Source organism: Peromyscus californicus, unplaced genomic scaffold (assembly GCF_007827085.1).
Source record: "Peromyscus californicus insignis strain IS unplaced genomic scaffold, ASM782708v3 Scaffold_5__1_contigs__length_169319896, whole genome shotgun sequence".
Lineage (NCBI taxonomy): Eukaryota > Metazoa > Chordata > Mammalia > Rodentia > Cricetidae > Peromyscus > Peromyscus californicus.
In genome coordinates, this window is record NW_026294573.1 from 74,603,755 (window position 1) to 74,625,050 (window position 21,296).

Below are 21,296 nucleotides of genomic sequence, written 5' to 3' on the forward strand. Positions count from 1 at the left end.
TGGTACAGACCTGTGCAGGCCCTGTGCGTGCTGCTTCGGTCTCTGTTAGCTTATATGTATGTTATACCTGTTGATTTAGATGGAAGGCCTTGTTTCCTTGGTGTTTTCCTTCATCCCTTCTGGTTCTTATACTCTTTCTGCCTCATCTTCCACAGGGTTCCTTGAGCCCTGAGGGGTGGGATTTGATGGAGACATCCTGTTTAGGGCTAAGTGTTCCAAAGTCTCTCATTGTATGCATAATGCCTGGCTGTGGGTCTCAGTATTTGTTCCCATCTGCTGCAGGAGAAAGCTTCTCTGATGATGGCTGAGCAAGGCACTGATCTGAGTATATCAGAATGTCCTTAAGAGTAATTTCATTGCTGTGTTTTTGCTTTTGTTCTTAAACAGTAGTATTTTGTTTTCCCTTAGATCCCTGGGCCATCTAGTCTGGGGTTCTTGGTCACTTAAGGAGTGTTTAGTATGAATGTCATCTTCTAGAGTGGGCCTTGAGTCAAATCAGATATTGGGTGGTTACTCCCACAAGCTTTGTGCCACAGTTGCCCTAACGTATCTTGCATACAGGACAGCACTGTAGATCAATTTTTAAAAACTAAACTATTTTTTTTCTTATTGTTGAGTTGTTTGAATTTCTTTTATCCCTTGAGTGTTAACTTGTGGATTTTGGAGCCTGATCTAAATCCTCCTTGACTATACCAGTGCTCTGTTCTTGGTTATGGTGTCTTCTAGTGCTATCAAAGTTTTTGGTCTGTCTTTGTCTTTCATTGATTGTAGGTTCACACATGCATGGAAGCTTTGATATATGATATACATAGCTAGAAATGGGAATGCTGTTTAATTCTTTTGCATAGTGCAGAACTTTCACACAATGTTTTCTTTCAACAACAGTGGAAATAGTTTGGTGGAAATGAAATGTGGTGATGTATTGTGTCCCCCAGTATACTGTGTCTCCCAATAAAATTTGCCTGAAGATCAGAGGAAAAAAGCCAACCACTATATAGAAGTCAGACAATAGTAGCACATGCCTTTAATCCTATCACTGGACAGGCAGGGATCTGTCTGGATCTCTGTGCATTCAAGGCCACACTGAGAACAGAACCAGGCATGGTGGTACACGCTTTGAATTCCAACACTAGTTAACCATGGAGGTCTAGAGGTCTGTACAGACAGACAGGAAGTGACAAAGCTGGGAAGGAAAAGGAAGTGATGTAGCTGGACAGAGAGAGCAAATCAGATGGCAAAACAGCTAGGCATATAGGCGTGGGTAGACAGGAAGTAGCTTGCCTTTTGGAAGCTGTGGAGTTGGTGAGATAAGTTTAGCTGTAGCTTTCCTTATTTCCCTGATCTCTCAGTTTTTCACTCTTATATCTGGCTCTGTGTTTTTTATTTAAGGATACCATTTAGAAATTGGTCTACAATGAAACTCTCTGTATGTGCATTTACACAGGGCATAAATGGGAAATGAATGATCTAAATGTTAAGTTGATCCCCTCACCAGTGCAACTTTAGCTCTGACTATAGGTTCCCAAGGATGACAAGGACTCAGAACTTGTACCTTATTTATTGTTTCAGAAAAGTCTGAAAGCTGTTTTCTGTGCTTTAGTTGTGCTCTTTCCAGAACGTGCTGTTCACTAGGACAGCCACATACACATGAGGCTGTTTAATTAAATGTAAACAAAACCCTGCTCTAATTGCCATTCTTCAAACACTCTGTTATTACAGTGCAGTAACATTTCTACGATGTAGAAAGTTCTCTTGGACCATGCTGGAAGCTTTTGTGATTTATCAAGAGAAATAGTTTAGGGGCCTGTCTTCTTAGAAAATCAATATGAGTAAGGGAAACACTGAAAGTCTGGGCTTTGAGTCTTTTCATTTCATTTTACTGCGCTGTATGTTGAGGATATGGGGAATTGTTGGGTGCCAGGGAAACCTCTGTTGGTCTTGCTATAGATTCTCCACTTCTGCCTTCTGCCTGAATGGCTATGCTTTCTTCTCTGTTACAAATGGAAGCTCCAGGTAGCATACCCTTTGTACAAATGGCTCCTCTTCCTAAATAATTGGAAACCAGTTCCAGTTGATTTACAGAGGCCTAGTTAAGGAGGTTGATGAGAGCTGTCACAGTATGTGATGACTCTCCTTGCAACTGACTAGATTCCTGTAGGCATGTCTGCCGAGGTTAAATATTAGGATATTACTGCTTTTGCTGTGTAGTCTTACAATAATGGGTTTGTTATAAGACAGAGCCAAGTGCTTAGACGTCAACTGTGATACCTAGTTTTCTCATGATAATAATAGTGACTTCAAAGTCCTTGTGGAGATTTTTTATACTTGATGCTTAATTCTTTTCTGTTCTTACCCTGTTCTCAGTGTAATGGCTTCATTCTTGGGTTTTCAGCTTTCCATTACTGTAACAAATACCCAAGATAAAATCGGCTTGAAGGATAGAAATGCTTGTCTTGGCTCATGGATTTTAAGAGTTGTTAGAGCATGAATGATTGGCCCTGATGCTTTGGGAGTGTGGAGGCTTAGTCTGTGAAGGTAGGAGCACATGGCAAAGGACTCCGTCTTTATGACTGAGACACTGAAAGCAGAAGAGGAGTTGTTGGCTCCTCAGTAACCATGCCAGACCCTGACCCCTCTGAGTAGAAGACCTCCCATAGGCCCTGCTCTCTCATGGCCGCACTCATTCCCATTAGGACCATGGACTGGGGACTAAGCCATTAACACATGTTCCTGGGAACACACGGTTTTGGGCCTTGTGGTTTATTAACTGAACTATGTGAATTATGAAGCCAGAGATTTTTAAATGATGGACTTCAGTTCATTGTAGTTACTGTCCTTTGTTCTAGCAGCATCCTCTTATGTTTAGCAGAAGTTACATAATTGTCTTGAGCCCTTTCTTGGGTCTATCCTATGAGTTACTGAATACTTCCTTGCTTTCTAGTGTGGCAAGATGATCCAGAATGATTTTTATTTATTTATTTAGAGACAGGGTTTCTCTGTGTAGCTTTGGAGCATATCCTGGAACTCACTTTGTAGACCAGACTGGCCTTGAACTCACAGAGATCTGCCTGCCTCTGCCTCTCAAGTGCTGGGATTAAATGCGTGTGCCACCATTGCCTGCCTCAGAATGATTTTCTATATTTCCTACACTAAACTTAAAACCAGACATTCCTACCATAGTGGGTTTTTTTTTGTTGTTGTTGTTGTTTTGTTTTGCTTTGTTTTTAAAGAAAAGTTCTGTTTTACCCTTTCTTCTGTGCTACCTAATCTACATAAATGTGTGTTAGCACAATGGAAAGCTGGAGAAAGATCAGTGTTTATTTTAGTTGAAATACTAATATATTTGTTGTAGAAAAGGTCTCTCAGTTAAGGAGAAGAGTTAGTTTCAGCTCCTGTCTGTCCTACCTTGGATGTTCCCTGTCACACATGTGCATACTTTCACATTAATGTCCTGGTGATTTTAAATCTTTCATAAGATCTTTGTGGTATTGGAAGTAAACAGCAGAGATTACAATCATATTTCAAGCTTGTAGCTTTCTGAGTTTTATTTGTATTTCTCTGTTGATCAGTGATGCATCGGTTGAAAGGCAGAGTTGGTCTCTTCTGATGTCCTAAAGCATGGTGCAGCTGATGCCTCCCCTGTGTTCTTTCTCTTTGTAGCGTGCTCAGCATATTTCACAATGGCTAAAGGCAAATGCTAGTGATGTTCATTCATTGTTATTCTTTTTCTTTTAAATATATTCTTTAAATTTCATTTTCTGTTTTTGTACTTCAATATCAATTTCATTGAACCAGTGCTACCCAGCATTTCCTTTTGGCAGTGTTTATGGAATGAATCACTGGAATATATATATATTTTTTCCCCACACTTTTGATCACTTCCTTGACGTCTTGTCCAAGGGCATAGCCTATTTAAGTGTAAATGTGTCTTTTCATGTTAGCATTCATTTTTAGAGAATGAAATCCTGTCACTGACCCAAGTGAGAGGGAACATTTGCAGGCTTATTTGGAAAAATTGGGTCTTAACACACTTTAGCTGAGTGCATGGAAAAGGCGAGTCTCCCTTCCCTGAGCAAGCTTCTGTGGGTTTCCGTCTCTGTGATGGCTCAGAGTCGTTATGTAGCAGTTGGCTCTGATATGCTTGCACAGACACAAATTGAATCCGACAGGACCGATGTCTCCTGGACTTTGCTGCCATCTGAAACGCTGGCGTGAGAAAGAAGCAGTGGCAGGGGGAGGCGAGGTAGCGGGGAGAGCCGATTCTTACAGCACTTTTCCTACCGAGCTTTGCGATTTCTAACAGCTGATAGCTGTGAACTGCTTGATAAGCTGTTTTCGAGATGAGATTGATAACCAATCACTGTTCTGGAACAGCTGGCTAGCTTTTGGATTCAAGATGTGTTTCAGTGTTTGGCTTACTCCTTCACGCCTCTCACAAATCTGTCTAAAAACAAACAAACAAACAAAAGAAGGGGCTGGAGAGTAGAATGATAATTAGAGTGATTCTCCTTTTCCTTTTCGCTGTATCTTTCCTGAATCCAAATTATTCTTGCATATCAATGAAAACCTATTTTTTGTAAAAAGAAAAAAAGGGGGGGATGCTTTTTAAAGTTTCAAATTCAGTATCAGAAAAGACAAAGTGTGTATAATAGCTGCATTACTGTTTTCAAATCCAGTTACTCTGGGGTGTGAGTTTTTTTCTGGGTATCTCTACTATATCTTGTCAAGAGTTTCACATGTTTTAGACATTGAGAGATGTGAAAATAAAAGGTGTGCAGTTTGGTTTTGAATCCCAATGGTCTCAAGCTTTCATCACAGAGACAGAGGGGACTGTAGTCTATGGCAGAGCCTCTCCATTTCCTTTTTAATTAAGAGGCTACTCTCTGTAAGAGGCTCTGCTGGATTTATTGAAGGTCCTATAAGCACAATTATACATCACTTTGAGAATCACACTGCAGATTATTTCTTAGAGCCTGTCCGTGATCACCTTACCACCTCCCATCACTGCTTCACTGCTAGGACTACCAACTTGATTTTTGTAGGTAGAAGGTCTTTAATGTAATTTTATATATTATTGTATTCATATGGGTATATATGTGTGTGCATGTTCATGTACATATGTATACACATGCCATTGACACATGTGTAAAGGTCAGAGGACAACTTCTGAGAGTTGGATTTCTCATTCTACTGTGGATTTTGGGCATTGAACTCAGGTCATCAGTCTTGTGCAGCAAGCACTTGTACCCTGTGAGTCATCTTGTCAGACCAACCATCACCTTTGAGTTTTAGATTACTTCTCACCTGGAACACTTGCTATGTACTGAATGGCATTTTGCATTGTCTTCGATACAGCTGTCAGTGAATTTTCCCAAAGCCTAGTTCTATATTGTTCCTCTGCTCGCAAACAGACTAGAGCTTGTTTTTGTGCTGGCTGAGTAAAGATCACACTGTATGTAGAGTACTATCCAAGGATCTCTTTGTATTCTCTTTTGTGCCATCTTCTGTTCTCCCAATAGTTATCTCATTCTAACCCCGTGACTCTCACGATCTGATCCTGAACCAGAAGTGCACCATCATTTCCCAAGAATGAGTTAGGACCCTACCAGAGAAGCCCAGAAGTGTAAACTGTTGGGGTGTCTAGTTCTCTGTTTTAACAAGCCAGATCCCCTTTAGCACACCAGCATCCTACCCTGTTCAAAGCTTTGCATGTAGTTCAGGGAATACACATTCCTCATCCTGTTCAAATCCTGCTCATATATATATACACTCAAGGCTTCCTTTAAAGCAGTGCTGTCCTGGGGCTGGAGATGGCCAGCAATTAAGATTCCTGGGTGCTCTTCCAGTGAACCAGGGATCAATTCCCAGTTCCCACATGGCAGCTCACAACCATCTGTAACTTCAGTCCCAGGGAATCTGACACTCTCTTTGGCCTCCTTGGGCACCAGGCAAGCATATGGTAAACAGACATGCACATGGTACACAGACACACATGCTGGCAAAGCATCCATACACTCCTTCTCTTATTCTGTCATTAATAGTTAAAAAGACTTCTATTAGGTAGTCATTAAGGCTCTGGTGTGTCTTCTTTCATTGATGCACTTATGTAGAGTTTTGTATGAAGTAACTGTGCCTCCTTAGAGTATAGTGCCCAAAAGATGGCATAGGAACAGAGAAAGAAATTCTTGGTGGTTGGTTGTAGGTGGCCTGGCATCGAGAATGCTAGGGATCCTGCATTTTACATACCAAGTTATTTCCCAATACAAAGACATGACAGCTCCAGTGTTTATTGTGTTTTTACAATAGGGCATGTCTCCCTAGGTTGTGATAGGTCAGGAGGAAAGAGTGAGAAATCTAAATGTCTTTGTGTTTTCTTCTTTTCTTGTCTCCTCCCTTCACAGGCTCGGAAAGGGTTCCAGCTGAAGTTTCTGAGCAGACCAGTCGCTGCAGCTCCCTAGGCTGAGTTTCCAAGCTGCCGGTACATGCCATTGACAAGCTGCAGGATGGTGCCCGTGGCCAGGCCGCTGTCGCTGCTCCTCGCCTTCTTCCTCTGCGCCTGTGCTGAGAGTAAGCCATCCTACCCTTCTCTAGGGAGCTGTGGCCATAATGAGTGGTTTTGTTTGCAGTTGGCAGCAGGCTCAGGCCTCTGAATATATTTCCTTTGGAAGTATATCCTGAGACACTGTGGGATCCTCCTTGGCTCCCTGCCAGCCTTTGGAAGAGATTATTGATGTGACTTTCCCACCACCTCCTCTTCTGTTCAATGCCTCTTTTCTTGTGTGTCTGTTTGTACTGTTTATTTCCATTTTTTATATGCTTTTTCATACTTCTTACCAGCCTAGTGACAAAGATAATATGAGATCAACGCTATCACTTTAACTGGGGCTGACCAGTTGGTGGTGTCAATAAGTAAACATTGTCGAGACTCAGTAGAAATTTCTTTAGTTGTATGGATATTTCTATGTTTAGAAAAATGCGCAATGTCACATTGAGCCCAATTAAACTTGCAAGCCCCTTGTAGCTGTCACAGCAGCTGTTCTGATGTACTGTTTCCGACAGCTGTCGTGGAGTACAATATTCAAACAAATCAAGCAGAACTGACAACTTTGTGGCTGGGTGGAGGGGTCTGGAAGTGGGAAAAGAATTCTGTGGAGTGCAGACACTAAATTTTGGGTTTCTGGACTCGATTTATGAAACTGGGATTGTGGTCAATTAGCTTGCCAACTAATGAGATGATCATATCTCCTTTGTAACTAGCAGTCATTAGTTCTACACTGCTTACATCTGTTTCTTTCCCCATCCATCCTATTGGGGAGACAATAGTGCCCATTCCTGGCTCTTACTCACTGGCATGTCTATTTACTCAGGAGTGGTGTAGTTCATATGTGATTTGGTCATTCTCATGGGAAGTCCCCTTGTGTGATTAACATGTATAACATCTGCAGTCATTAACTTTTCCTTCCATTGGCTATCCCAGGGAGATTAAATTTGATTCATGTTAAGGATATCTCAAAGACAACGATCCTATGTCATCTTGGCCCTTTCTTATTAATTGCATCTTGACAAGAATTCCCTCACTAGCAGCCAAGTGCTTCATTTAAATAGGGCTCTATTTCTAAAGGAATCATTCAGGGAGGGAAAAATAATGTTTTTAATTGAATGCATATGGAACATGCATGTTCTAAGCACAGCATTCTGTGGTTAATAATATATAGTCTGCTAATTAGCACTTGGGAGTATTGGTTTAAGGTGAAGCCAAAGAATTTCTAATATCATGCCAGGAAATAATTACTTGGAGAAAGGGCCAAATATAAGGTATTATTATTTTAAAGGCATTTTTGTCAAAACTTATTTTAAAATCTAAATTTAATTTATTAGGAAGCAGTTGAATGTACAGCTTTGTGAATTCTATTTTGGCCAAAGTTCAGAAATAAGTTGTTTCACCATTGTTCATTTTTGGCAGAAGCACAGTTAAGACCCTCGGAACCTAATTAAATGTCAGATAACAGCTGTATGTTTTTCTGGAACTTACTAGCCATGTATTTTTTATCTGAGAAGTCATCCTTGCAGTTAGTAAAACTCCTCTTCTTTGGAGAAGCTATGGCTTGGCTTAATGCTGTGGTGGAAAGTGGCAGACGGATGTCAAGAAGTTGGGAGCAAGTGTTGCTGCGATGATGCTTTTCTGCGCCATAGGTGGTCATTTCTCACGCCTGCCTCCCCTGCTTTCTGTTTCTCTTCCCTCTTCTTCAACACAGATCTTATAGGACTGTCTTAGTGTGCCTTCTGTTGCTGGGATAGAATACCAGCCCAAGCAACTCGGAGAAGAAAGGGTCTATCTCACCTTACCAGTTTCCGTCCATCATGGATAGAAGTCAGGGCAGGAAATCAAGGCAAGAACCCAGAGGCAGGAACTGAAGCAGAGGCCTTGGAGGAGTACTGAGTACAAGCTTGCTTTCTATGGCTTACTCAGCTTGCTTTTTTATACCACCCAGGGCCGCCACCTTCCTAGGAGTGAGTGCACAACCCACAGTGGGCTGGATATTTTCACATCAATCATCAATCAAATGCTTCACTGACTTTCCTGAAGCCAGCCTGGTGGAGGCATTTTTCTCAGTTGAGGTTCCTTGTTCCCAGGTGACTCTCGCTTGTGTCCTTTTAACAAAAGAAACAAAAACCAAGATTATAACCAGAACTTAACTCGTTATATCATGCCATTCCATTTTCTAAAAGTACTTTAAGGATTTGAAACCATGTAACACTCAAGGAATAACTGGTTTCATCATCATATAAAGATAATATTTGCAGGCTCTCATTATCCATGTTGTGGCTTTATTTCCTCATTTTTTTTTTTTTTTTTTTTTTTTTTTTTTTTTTGGTTTTTCGAGACAGGGTTTCTCTGTGTAGCTTTGCGCCTTTCCTGGAACTCGCTTTGTAGACCTGGCTGGCCTCGAACTCACAGAGATCCGCCTGGCTCTGCCTCCCGAGTGCTGGGATTAAAGGCGTGCGCCACCACCGCCCGGCTATTTCCTCATTTTAATGATACACTCTTTCCCCCTTTTCCTATATTTTGTGTTGATCCAAGATACTGAGTAGGATTCAGAATTTAATAGTGACTTGTCAGAGATGTTTGAGAAAGCTGAACCCCGCCCCCTTATTTTTCTTTTGTAGAAAACGATGATTTATGGATGGGGAATGGTAAGAAGGCACTAGTTAACCATGCTAGTTTACTGCATCCAGTTTTCTTCCTTTAAAAAAAGATTCTCTCCAAAGAGCCTGGATTCTATATTATAACTGATTGTGGAGAAGGTCATAGCTAAGTGCTCCCTGTGGTATTACATTAAGTAGAGGAACTCTTAGAGTCTTAGTTCAAATGTAGGTTGAGAAATTGTGAAAATATCCCCTTAGAAAATTAGTGTTTGTCATGGCCAACTTAAAGTGCCCTGCTGGCTCACACAATTTTTTAAAAGGCTAGATTTGTCTGTGTGTGTGTGTGTGTGTGTGTGTGTGTGTGTGTGTGTGTGTGTGTGTGTGGTTGTTTTTACTGTTGTTTTTTTCCTTTATGTCTTGAGTGCTCCAGGTGATTTTGCTAGTTATTTTTAAAGAATGTTTACATGAATCAACTGTGACTTTTGCTGAAGTATGGTGAGTAGCTCTTGCTGATGCTGGGCCAGCAGGTTTACTTCTTAGAGCCAGCTCGCACATATGCAAATTAGAGATAAATTTAGACTTCATTATTTTAACTCCAGTGAAAATCTCTTCTCTTTTGTCTGAAATATACCATGTATTTGATATTCAGTAGTCTTTCTTCTTTCTTCTTTTTCTTTTTCTATCATGTACAGGCCAAAAACCAGCTTGGCATCCTTTGGTTATACCAATTTCATCTTATATTTTATCTACTATAACTGGGTCTCAGTCTTTACCAGGCCTCTGATGGAAACACAAACCATTATAATTTAAGTCCTCAGATGCTTTAGTTCATTTATTCCCACTTTCTTTTTGCCAGGTCTTCATCTTAAATGGTGACTCTTCCCTTGTTTTCTTTCCTCACTTAAGGACTTTGCTGAAGCCACCATGAAAACAGTATTTCTCTCATGGATGAAATTCCCAGACTTCCTGCTCTCTGGGGAAATGATCTATGTCCTATGTAACCTAAAAAAATAAAATATCTTTTTGTATCAGTGGATGGATTGTTCTACATCCTATGGATTAAAAAAAAAATCCTTTTCGTATCAGTGGATGGATTGGCACCTGTGCTGGGATGTCACTAGAGTTTGATTTGAATTCTGGCTGGCACTTCACTGAATAATGCTCCTTATCTTAATCTTGTTGTTTTTAGAGTGTGGATGATGAAAATAACAGATGCTTGTGAAAGAATAATAGAATTTCTAGTGCTTGAGTTTCATGAGATTGAATTGAATGAAGTAAAACACAGGCCAGCTGATGACGTGGAGTAGACGTTTAAGAAATAGTTGTGTTACCTTTAACAGCTGTCTTTACCAAGCACTTATGTTAGGTCCTTTGCTGAAATTCTTCACTTGATCTGGAGACTATAGACTTTGGGTGACAGAGAAGCCAGGCCTTCTTGCTGTGTGTTACATTTGCTAGTTTGCTTCTCTGTGAAATCCTAGACATACAAGAGCCTTATAAATCTGTCTCAGGATTTAAGCTGAAGATCAGAAGAAGAAACATGAAACTTGTCTGCTTTAGGAAGCCTTCCCGAAGAAGCTCATGTATAGAAATACCAATGTAAAAGTCATGTGGCTTGGGTAAAATGGATGTCAGAAGATGTTCCAACTGTCTGTTCTGTTCATGGTAATGCAGTTTCTTGAACAGCTCAGAGGAGGGAACTGGAGATGTTTACTGTAAACAAACACAGCATCACATGGCCAGTGGCCCAGAGAGAAAGTGAGTGTGAACTTGCTGAGGAAAAGAATAAATGACCTTTAATATGATCAGGTGTATTTTGCAACAACAAGAAACCATTTAAACAAAGAGACAGAAATTGGTATAATGGAATAGCAGATGAATCATTTTGCATTTCATTTTTTTCCGTTTAACATTTTAAGAAGAATTGACCCTTCCTCTAATCCACCCAATTTAAACATACAACCCAAGAGTGTTCTGCAGACTTAGAGTCCCTTACTATATCATCAGCCCAATGGAACTTTGGAATATTTTCATCAGCAGAAGCAACTACCTTGTAAAGGATGTTTAAATAATTTTGGAGATTGGAAAGAGAAGGCCCATAATCTAAAGTAAAAAGATTTTTCAAAGAGAAATTAATGTCCCTTGTGCAAACTGGCACTGCCTCTTGGAAAAGGGGCAGATGAATAACAGGAAAGGTACCCACTCCATTCCTAACTTCAGTGGGAAGATGGCTCACTAGCTTCTGAACATGATTCTGTTTGCTCCAGTTGTTGGGCTAAGGTCTTTTCATCAGTGCAGCCTGCAGGTAGAGTCTGCTGGCTTTTCAGGGGAGGTAGGATGCGAAAGCTGTGCAGGGGTCTGCTTTCCTCTTTCTTTGAATTGAGATGTGTTGATCTGGAAATGCTGTTTCTCCTCATTCCTTCCTCCCTTTATTTGAAGTGGCTGCTGGAGCGACAGCCAGCTGTCTGAAGCAAGGGAAACACCCCAGCTGTTTTGCTGGTCCTTGGCTCTACTGTGGTGTGTCTGCAGCTTTCTGGATTAATTGCTCTCGGCAGAACTGCAGATACCTAGTAAGGTTAAGATAGTGTCACAAAACTAACACGTGTGTATACTTCAGAGCACTTGATTGAGCACATAGAGACTTGCTATTAAAAAAAAAAGAAACAACCAAATTTAACTTCCCGTTATCTCTGATCATTCTCTGTGTTGAGGCCCCAAGTGTGAATGATATATCCATGTCTAAGATTTTGTGAGTGTTTATTTGTAATCGCCTCTTGGCATGTGATTATGGATGTTTATGGTTTCCTAATGCTTTCCCTCTTTCGGTGTTAGTTCTCTTAATTTTCCTCATTCAGCTACTATGTGCCTGACCCATTTCAAATAATGACTTCTCAGGCAGCTGCATCTCCTCCTTCCCATGCATATATGCTTCAGTTGCTTAAAAAAAAAATCCAAGCCAAAATTCATCTTCTAGTTAAAAATGTGTGTGTGTGTGTGTGTGTGTGTGTGTGTGTGTGTGTGTGTGTGCATACAGTGTGTGGAATATACAAAAAGGAGTGGTGTAAAAGGACTGAAATGCAATTCAATGCTAGCATGTTAAAGTTTATCTTCATATTTCCATAATTTCATGTTTTACTTGAGTCTAGGTATTTTTATTTAAACTCTTTATCATAATATTTGTTGATAATATTGACTCTAAGAACAGCTTAAAAATATGAAGTTCAGTACTTTACTATGAAAGATACTCAATTTAGATTTGTTCTATAATACGTTTTATTCATTCTATAATTAGAGATTGGTTTTTGTGAAAATCACAGAATAGTATTATGGCAACCATTTATAATAACTACTGTTATTAAGTCTGCCACTACAATATACAAATAATGTTCCTTGTAGTGAGCTAGTATGTAATATATTAATTTTGAGCTGAAAATACAGCAAGTATGAGTCATTACATAAAACAAATTTATTAAATACATTTGAATATTTTTCTTTTTCTATTTTGTTTTTGTTTAATATATGTTTATGATGAATATAAAGTACTAAAAATTAAAATGCTTATGACTTATTACCAAAATGATCATTCAAACCTATAGTGATTTCAGATAGATGCCAAGCAACATTGTATATCTATGTTAGACTCAGAAATAAAAATTTTCATTCCAATATTTATTTGCAAGTGGTATTCTGTCAGCAGATGTCTACTGTGTCCCCTTGACCGATCAGATTCAGGTTCGTGTTAAAATCCACCTCTCTCTTACTGGAATGTGGTACTAAGAGGACAAGATGTGGACACTAAGCAAATGAGGATGGAGATTTTAGGGAGAGAAAAGTACTGTAAGCATTGTAAACGGTGGGAACCTAGGCATTATATGAAATATACACATGGGAAGATGCTGTCCACTTGGGTACAGCACTTGCTGAACGGTAGAGAGGGGCCAGCCATTTAAAAAGTGGGTTTCAAAGGTTTAAATGCAGGAGGAAGGAACCTATTTGGTTCAAAAGACAGAATACACGCAGGCTTCTGGAGCACAACAGGTTCATAGGGTCAGGTGGACAGGCAGGGAGGAACCAGAGCTGAAAGCACTATGCAGCTGCATAGGAAAACAGGAATGCTCTTAGACTATCTGGACTGCAGTACTACAGTCCTCTACTGAGATCAAATTAATAGCTCCATGATAATGGTAGGAAGGGAACCTGTGGTTGAAGACTACTAGAATGTTTAGGGTACGAGCTAGAAGAAGTAGACAACTATCCATATATGCCAGACTTAGTTTGAGGGAGAAAACTTTTTATCAGAGATATAATTGAACATTCAGTGGTTTGTGAAATCAACTATGTCAATTGGGAATGATAAATTGTAGCTCTTTTAATATCTGTGTAGTCAGGGCAAGATTGTTTTATGTCTTTATGTTCCAGTTTTCTTGTCTGGAATATTGGGTCATATAAAGACTCAATGAGTTTACTAATTTACAGTCTTAGACATTTGATACACAGTAAGCGCTAAATAAATGTAGCCATTGTTCACCCATGAACTGTGTTACAGTATATTGTTTTAATTTTATTAGTATATTGCTTTATTTTATTTTAGCAATCAAGTCAGTTTTGTTCTAACTAAAAACCTTCACATTGGGTACTTATTGAAAAATGTTAAAATTTTAATGTTGTTTGTTCCTGTATAGTCTAAGAGTAGACCATGGTTTTGTTTTACTTTGTTTTATAGGCAGTTTTACTACGTGGCTCAGGCTACTTCTGCATTCCCAGCCTTCCTGCACTTTGCTCCCAAGAGCTGGCGTGACACACGCACCACTCTACCCAGCAGTAGTATGATAAGATAGGTCTTGTTACCAGTTTCACTGAGAAGAGACTAAGCATCAACTCAGATGGCCTACTTAGAACAGAAGATGAAGTACTGGTGAAACACCTCTCACTTAGCTCTCTGCACCTTTTGTCAAGGAAGAAACAAAAAAGCAAAGAGCTCGAGCCCTTGGCAGAGGGTAGGTGATGCTCCCCTGGCATCAAGCCAGAAGTCATCCAGGACTGACCACTGCAGGCATGGAGGACCTCTGTGATGACAGTGTCAGTGAGGCAGTGGACTCATGGTGACAGCCCTATCATGTCCGTAGATGATGCTTTTGTCAGCAGTAGAGAAGCCCTGAGTAAATTGTAGGTTGATATATCCAGTTTCACTCAAAAAAGCAAAAGTGAACGTATCCATTTGGAAAATTGAGTATTTTATGATGAAATTACTTTACTTTTCCTTAGGCTTCCCTGTTGCTTTATCTATTAATTTGATTCTAAGTTGTCAGCAGTAAGATCTGCCTTCAAGATTCTATCATAAATAGAGCAATGCCATTTCCATCGTTACATGTGTCCAACCTATTTCCCAGTTCCTTTTATTAAGGTGGAGTCAGACTCCCTGTGCTTTGGAGGTGTTAAACCCTACAGGGGCAGTAACTGAATGGAACAGCAGTGACACTGTAGTTGTGTTTCTCCTAACAACAAAGCCATCAAAATATAGTGAACATTCTTCTGGAGGGAGGAGGGTGACTCATGACACCTAGAAAAGTACTGGAACTGAAGTTCAGAATGTTAAAATGTTCGTCTGGCTGCTCTCTGGGGTTCTTTGAGCAGTGAGCAGTCACTTGGGAGGGGACAGCCTGGTTGAGCTGCCTCCAGCAAGGGCAGAGGTCCCAGGGATGCAGCTTGTGAGTTTTGATCCTTGCTTATTAGATTGAACTTTCAAAGGTGGAGCTCCCTGAGGCTCACCAAACCCCTGGAAGGCATCTCAATAGATCCATTGGTTCACCAATCTCTACTTGGGTGAAATCCTTTCTTTAGCCCATTATCTGTGCCTTATCTAGGTGAATAAATGTCTGATCACATCTCTACAGGAAACGTTATACAACACATCACCATAAAATGAAGTTCTTACCAGCTGAATGAGGAGCTTTAGCCTTATATTTGTTTAAGCCTTCCTGATGCTCTGGCATTATCACAGAGGTAGTATTCTGTGTCGCAGACATTTAAATGCAGTCCTTTCCTGTTCAAAGGAGCCCATGCACATACAGCATTAAAGCATAGTGTGAAATATGTGGCATGCCTTTTAGCCAGAGGTTCATCAGTGCTTCTGAAAAAGGCTATATTGTAAATATTTTAGGCTTTGTGGCCATGGGGTCCCTGGAGCAACTCTACAGCTCCACTGTAGTAAGAAAAGAGGCAGCCACATTATACATAAATAAGTATGTGTGGCCATGTCCCAATTTGGTCCTAGGCGGTGTGATGAACTCTGCTTTTGGCCTTCCTCATCTTCACCTTCTCACCAGGCAGGGAGAAGTTGAGCACATCAGGAAAGGGCCTTGGTTAGCCCGTTGAGACGTAAGGGGAAAAGAAGAGCTTGATTGGCCTCTTTTGCACTCTGCTTAGTTAGTAATGTTTACTGGGAGCAGATTAATTAGAAGGAAGTTCAAAGAGCATATCTCTTGGTAAACAGAAGATGTTTAATAGCACTTAACCTTTGGAATTTATGCAGAAAAAGATTTGAATATTATTATGCTTTATGTCTTTCGGGGGTGCTTCAGGTATTTGGCCGTTAGTGCTCCTTCAATTGCAAGCTCCTGAAAAATGAATAATTTATCAGCTGTGGGATAGTTCTCATTGCATTGTATGCCTGACATTTGGAGCTATGAAGTTCTTAAATAAAAGGAGAGAATAAAGTGTTGGAAAGTGTTGTGTTTGCTGGGAATGCAGTGAGAGCCCTGCAAAGAGACAGTTTGATCATGGGTATCGAAGCCTGATATTGGTTTCCTAAAGGTAGGCAAGAGTAGACATGTCATGGAGAGTTGGTCTCCTTGTGGGCACTCCTGCTGCAAAGGCCCCCTGTCATGTTTCAGTGCTTATACATCAAAAAACTGGAAAAAACACTGGCAGGAAGGCACCATTGATTCTGCAGCAAATGCCCGGAATACACATCCCTGCTCCATCATGCCAGAGAATTGAGAGCATTTGTGAGACATGGCTGGGAAGGGTGGTATGCAGTATGCTGCAGTTGGAATGCCTGATACACATGGGCAGATGCAAAGCTTCAAGTCATTGTCAGTTCATCCTGGCTGCTGGCAGAAGGCATAGGATCTTACAGAGGTGTGAAGGTTATAAGCACATCCGCGTAAGGATTGAGGTTTGTTCGCGTTGTGTGAAAAAGGAAGACTAATTAGATCAAATAAAAATCCTGGCTGAATATGAAGGCAAATGACTAATGGGTAAGTCTATTCAACTGTGGAGTGAAATCCCGAGGGGAAACACTGAGAGCCTCACAGTGAGAATCATTTGCAGGAGGCAGAAGAAGCCACTGTAGAGAGCTGCTGCCTCGGAAATAATCAAAACGGTCGGCAAAGGCTATAAAAAGATCCTTTAGCAATTGTAAAATTCATAATTCTCTTTTTATTTTAATTGTTCTGATTTAGAGTGAGAGATGGAAACTGGAGGGGTATTATGATAATTATAATAAAACAGTTACATGCTGGAATCACTTTCCTCTAGAGTTTGCAGTTGGACAAATGAATCTGAAGCTACCATTGGGCAGGGAATAGACTGGCTCACTTCCCTTTGGTTTGTCTCTTCAGCCCTAGGCTTTATGGCTTCACAAATTCCAACCAGTAACATTTTTTTTTAAAGCTCAGAAAAGTGCTTTCTGGTTTCCAGCTTTGTCAGTACTGTCTACCACTCAACAGTTCTGCTTTTTCAAATCTCAAGTTTCTGTTCCCAGTCTATCTTTTCGTCAGGTCAGTCTTCTTTTATGTGCCCTAAGGATGTGAGTATAGAGAGGAAGGAGCCAGCCCTCTACTGTCAGAATTGGTAGAAGCAAGAAAAAGACAGTTACCTTATAGGAAACGGAATGTTGCCTTGGGAACACAGGGAGTGGTACTGGAGCAGAGCCCTGCTGGGATGTAGAGGAAGAACCAGTGTGGTAGAGTCAGATGATCTGTTTGCTACAGCAGAAGAAGAGGGTTTGGGGTTTACAGTAGATCTGTGATTCTACATGTTGACACCTTCGAACCAAGTGAGTATCTAGGTATGTACTGATTGCTGAAATCATGCTGTGTGGCCAGAAGCACCAGGCATGGGAAATTGGTAAAGTACTGCTCAGTTCATTCTTGAGTGCAGTCTACCAATAAGTAAAGGACGCCAATGAAAATGGGGACAGTGTGGTCCAATTTTGGTCAGTAACTGCTGTGTGTGAGATGCATCTGACAGTGAGGAAATGGTTGTAAAATCAAATAGGATCAGGATCATAATGGTCGAAACTGAGGTAATGGTTGTAGAGTACAGAAGGGCCATGTGCAAAACTTATGCATGATGTGGGCTTTGCAGGATTTTTTAATGGTTTGAACTTGGTAAGTACTGTCTAGATACATAGAAGACACACAAGAGAGGATGAGAAGTTGCTAGGGGAAAAATAAAAATTAAAAAAATGTTATTTTTTCCATTCCTGTGGCTATGGAATGATGAATTATTCATCCTTTCCTTCCCCTTGTATGTTCTAGTAATGGCAGTTATACAGACCCCGGAGGGCTTCTGATTGCCCAAGGCTGTAGCAGGGACTCTGCCTCCTTCCTATTTCCTTCTGCCCCTGGGATTAAGTCAGCATGATTGTTAGAGCTAGGTTTCTGTTGGGGCTACTCTGACTACCCAGTGTGAAGCTTGGTGTTTACAAAGCTCAAAAGCACTGGAACAGTTGTGAGCTAGGGAACTAGCATTTAAAAGTGGGTTCTATGAAGGCATTGCCTAAGAGAACAGCTGCTGGATACAGAGATTTACTTGTACATTAATAGGTAGAAAATGAGAAGCATCTTTGAAAATGGCTTTGTGATTGTCCAAAGACTAAAGATTGGTGCTAAAGCTTTTTCAGTATAAACTTGGATGGAATAATCTCTCAAATGTGCCTTATATTTTTCAGAATTAAATAGGCCAAATGAAGCATGATATTTGGGATGTTCTCACCAGGAATATTAATTTGTGAGTGTGTACTTGTATGTATATTCATGTATGTGCCATGTGTCAGTGCACATGTGTTTGTAGGTACATGTAGTGTGTAGGTGTGTAGAGACAGAGGACAGCCTAGGGTATCACTTCTATTATTCTTCGGCAACTTTCAATTGGTTGGTTGGTTTGTTTGTTGTTTCGAGACAGGGCCTGGAACTGACCAATTAGACTAGGCTGGCTAGAGAATGTACTCTAGGGGGCTTGCAGTCCCTGCTGGGATCATAACTGCACCCCACCTTGTTTTAGGAATATCAATCTTTATTACTTTCTTTCCACATTAAGATGCTGTGAATAATGTAGCCATGGCCTAGCTGATGCAATATTATAGGTTGTGCTAGATAGTTTTATGTCACCTTGACCTAAACTAGAGTCATTTGGGAAGGGGGAACTTCAATTGAGAAAATACCCCCATCAGACTGGTCTGTGGACAAGCCTGTGGTGCATTTTCTTGATTGATGTGGGACAGCTCAGCCCCAAAGAAAGCAGGCTGAACAAGCCAAGAGGAGTAAGCCAATAAGCAGCATTCTTTCATGGACTGCAGTTCCTGGCTTACTTACTTACTCCCTACGTGAGTTCCTGCCCTGACTTTCCTGGATGCTGAACTACAAATTATAAGGGAAAATAAACCCTTTCTTCCCCAAGTTGCTTTTGTTCATGGTTCTTCATCATGACAAGAGAAACCTTAATTAAGACATAGGTCTATATGTGTTTTCTAATTTTAGTGAGAAGAAAAATGATATGGTTAAAAAAAGCATAAATTTTCAAACAAAAAGATTTGAGACTGTGTTTTTCTATTTGCAAGTAGGGAGGTTTTAGACATACTGTTCATTTATTCAGCTTGTATGTGTTCTGTACGTTGTACTTGGAGCTTCTCACTGGGTGCTGTAGGTTATGATCGTGAAGGAGATGAACAGAGCAGGGCCTGTGCCCACTACCACTTCTGGTCTAACCTACAGTTGCTCATCTATAAATAATTTTAGGATGAGGTCCTTCTCCTGAAATTGTTGAGAGTTAGCGGAGATGTGTAAGAAGACCCTGACATGGTTCATAATGGGAGATGTAGCTGCAACAGCAGCTCTACCCTTGTTATCATGCCTGCACCTTCCAGTTTGTTCCTGTACAATCCAGAAAACTGTCTTCCTTCTGAGCTCTGTCTGGAGGTCATTCTCATTCATGGGTATTGTTTGGGTCCTAAAGATCAGCGTACTCTTCCTTTCTCCTTTCCAAGTGATTTATATTACATAGTTCCTAAGTGACTTACTCACTGCACAGATCTTCACCATTCTATATTCTTTAGGCATATCAGTGACCAAGACAGATCAACAATAAAAATAAGAAAAAAATTCCACATGTGAAGGCAATATTTTAATGCGTTTGATATAATTAAATAAAGTAACATTTACAGTACAGAATTCAAGTTAAAAATATGAGCATATGTGTATGTTCAGAGTTAGGGGAATTCCCCCCTCCTCTTCTGGTGATTCAGATGCGATCTGGTCAGCCTTCTGAATGCTGGGATTACCAACTCGAATCACCATGCCAGGTTTATGTAGTGCTAGGGATTGAACCTGGGCCCTCATGCATCCTGGGCAAGCACTCTACCTAGATGCATTCCCAGCCTCAGCTCTCTAATTTTTTTTAAATGTTTTTTTACTAGACAAGATTCTGTAATTATATTTAGATAATGAAAAACTAAGGCTCAAATTATTTGTTTCTCTTAAAGATCTAATTTCATTTGAAGTTGAGTTACTCTATGCTATTTAAACCCAGGCCCTTTGAAAGGTACATGTATTGAAATTTAAATAGTCATGAAAGATGCTTATTTATAAAATGCCAATTTTATCCCTCAATATCTTAATAACTATATATTTCATTAAAAGGAGTACTTTGTAGTTATATAGTGTAATTATATGTTTGAACAACCTGTCCCTAGGATTAAATGAGCTTCATTAATTACCAAAACAATTACTTTATATTGCTGGTGAAATATGTTATTATCTTACATACTTCAGGAATGAGTTTGTACAATATTTTATAGTGATATTTAACCATTTAATCAATTACATCAGGTTAAAGTGTGAAACAATATTAGTGCCTCGTGGATTTGGTATTTAGGTACTTAATATTCAAATAAAGTTAAGATATTTTCATATCAACCACTAATTAGAAAATAGCAGAGGAGGTTTTAAAAGTTCTAGATCCACAAGGAATGTTATTTGAGAGCTGTGTGCTTTGGTGTTCAAATTGTTTATCAAGTATGCTGGTTAGTCTTTTGCCTACTTTACGTAAGCTAGAGTAATATTGGAAAAGGGAACTACAATTGAGGAAATGCCTCTATCTGAGTGGCCTATAGGCAAGGCTATGGGGTATTTTCTTGATTAATGGTTGATATGGGAGGTCCCAGCCCACCATGGGCAGCACTACCCCTGGGCAGGTGGTTCTGGGAGCTTTAAGAAAGATTGGTTAACAATCCATGGAGAGCAAGCCAGTAAGCAGTAATTCTCCATGCTGTCTAACACAGTACTTGCTTCTAGGTTCCTGCTTTGAGTTCCTGTACTGAAATTCTTCAGTGATGGTCCATGAGCTGTGAAATGAAATGTTCCTTTTCCTCTTCAGGTTTTTTTTTGGTCATGGTGTCTTACAATAGACACAGCAATAGAAAAGTAAACTGAAAACCAAGCTCAGGTTTTGTTTTGGCCTTAACTCTGAGCCTGACCATCACCAGTGATGGAGAGCCTCAGCCACTGATTAATTGAAGTATATACATACTTGACTGGGAACAATTGGGAGAGCTCAACCTTTCAGACCTCTACTTGCCTCCAGAGGACCACAGCTACTTACTAAGAGCACTGAGGAGCTACCGTGGGAGAAGAAGCCATTCTGCCGTTAGCTGTAGAGCTAACATCTACCCAGCACTTAGAAAGTGTGCCTCTGGGGTTGCATGAGGTTTGTGCCATTTTGTCACTCAGGCCTGAGTTTTAGAAATCCATTATCATCATAGAGCCTAGGGAAGCAGGCTCTAGGATACAAAGCCTAAGTTACAGGCTCAGGAGTTACATAAGATGATCTCAGTTATCTGCCCACATCCATCCTAACCTATGAAGTTG

At 40.3% G+C, this 21,296-nt stretch overlaps 1 protein-coding gene across 48 annotated transcripts in view; it reads left to right on the plus strand.

Annotated features, from left to right (window-relative positions):
* The window catches only part of Ptprd (protein tyrosine phosphatase receptor type D), a 2,293,154-nt gene that overhangs the window by 1,894,494 nt on the left and 377,364 nt on the right, over positions 1-21,296 (plus strand). For all 48 annotated transcript variants that reach the window (XM_052717072.1, XM_052717069.1, XM_052717068.1 and 45 more), the window contains one exon: positions 6,402-6,567. In XM_052717072.1, coding sequence (XP_052573032.1) covers positions 6,483-6,567 — 85 coding nt within the window. In that variant the 5' untranslated portion in view covers positions 6,402-6,482. The remainder of the gene's footprint in view (positions 1-6,401; positions 6,568-21,296) is intronic.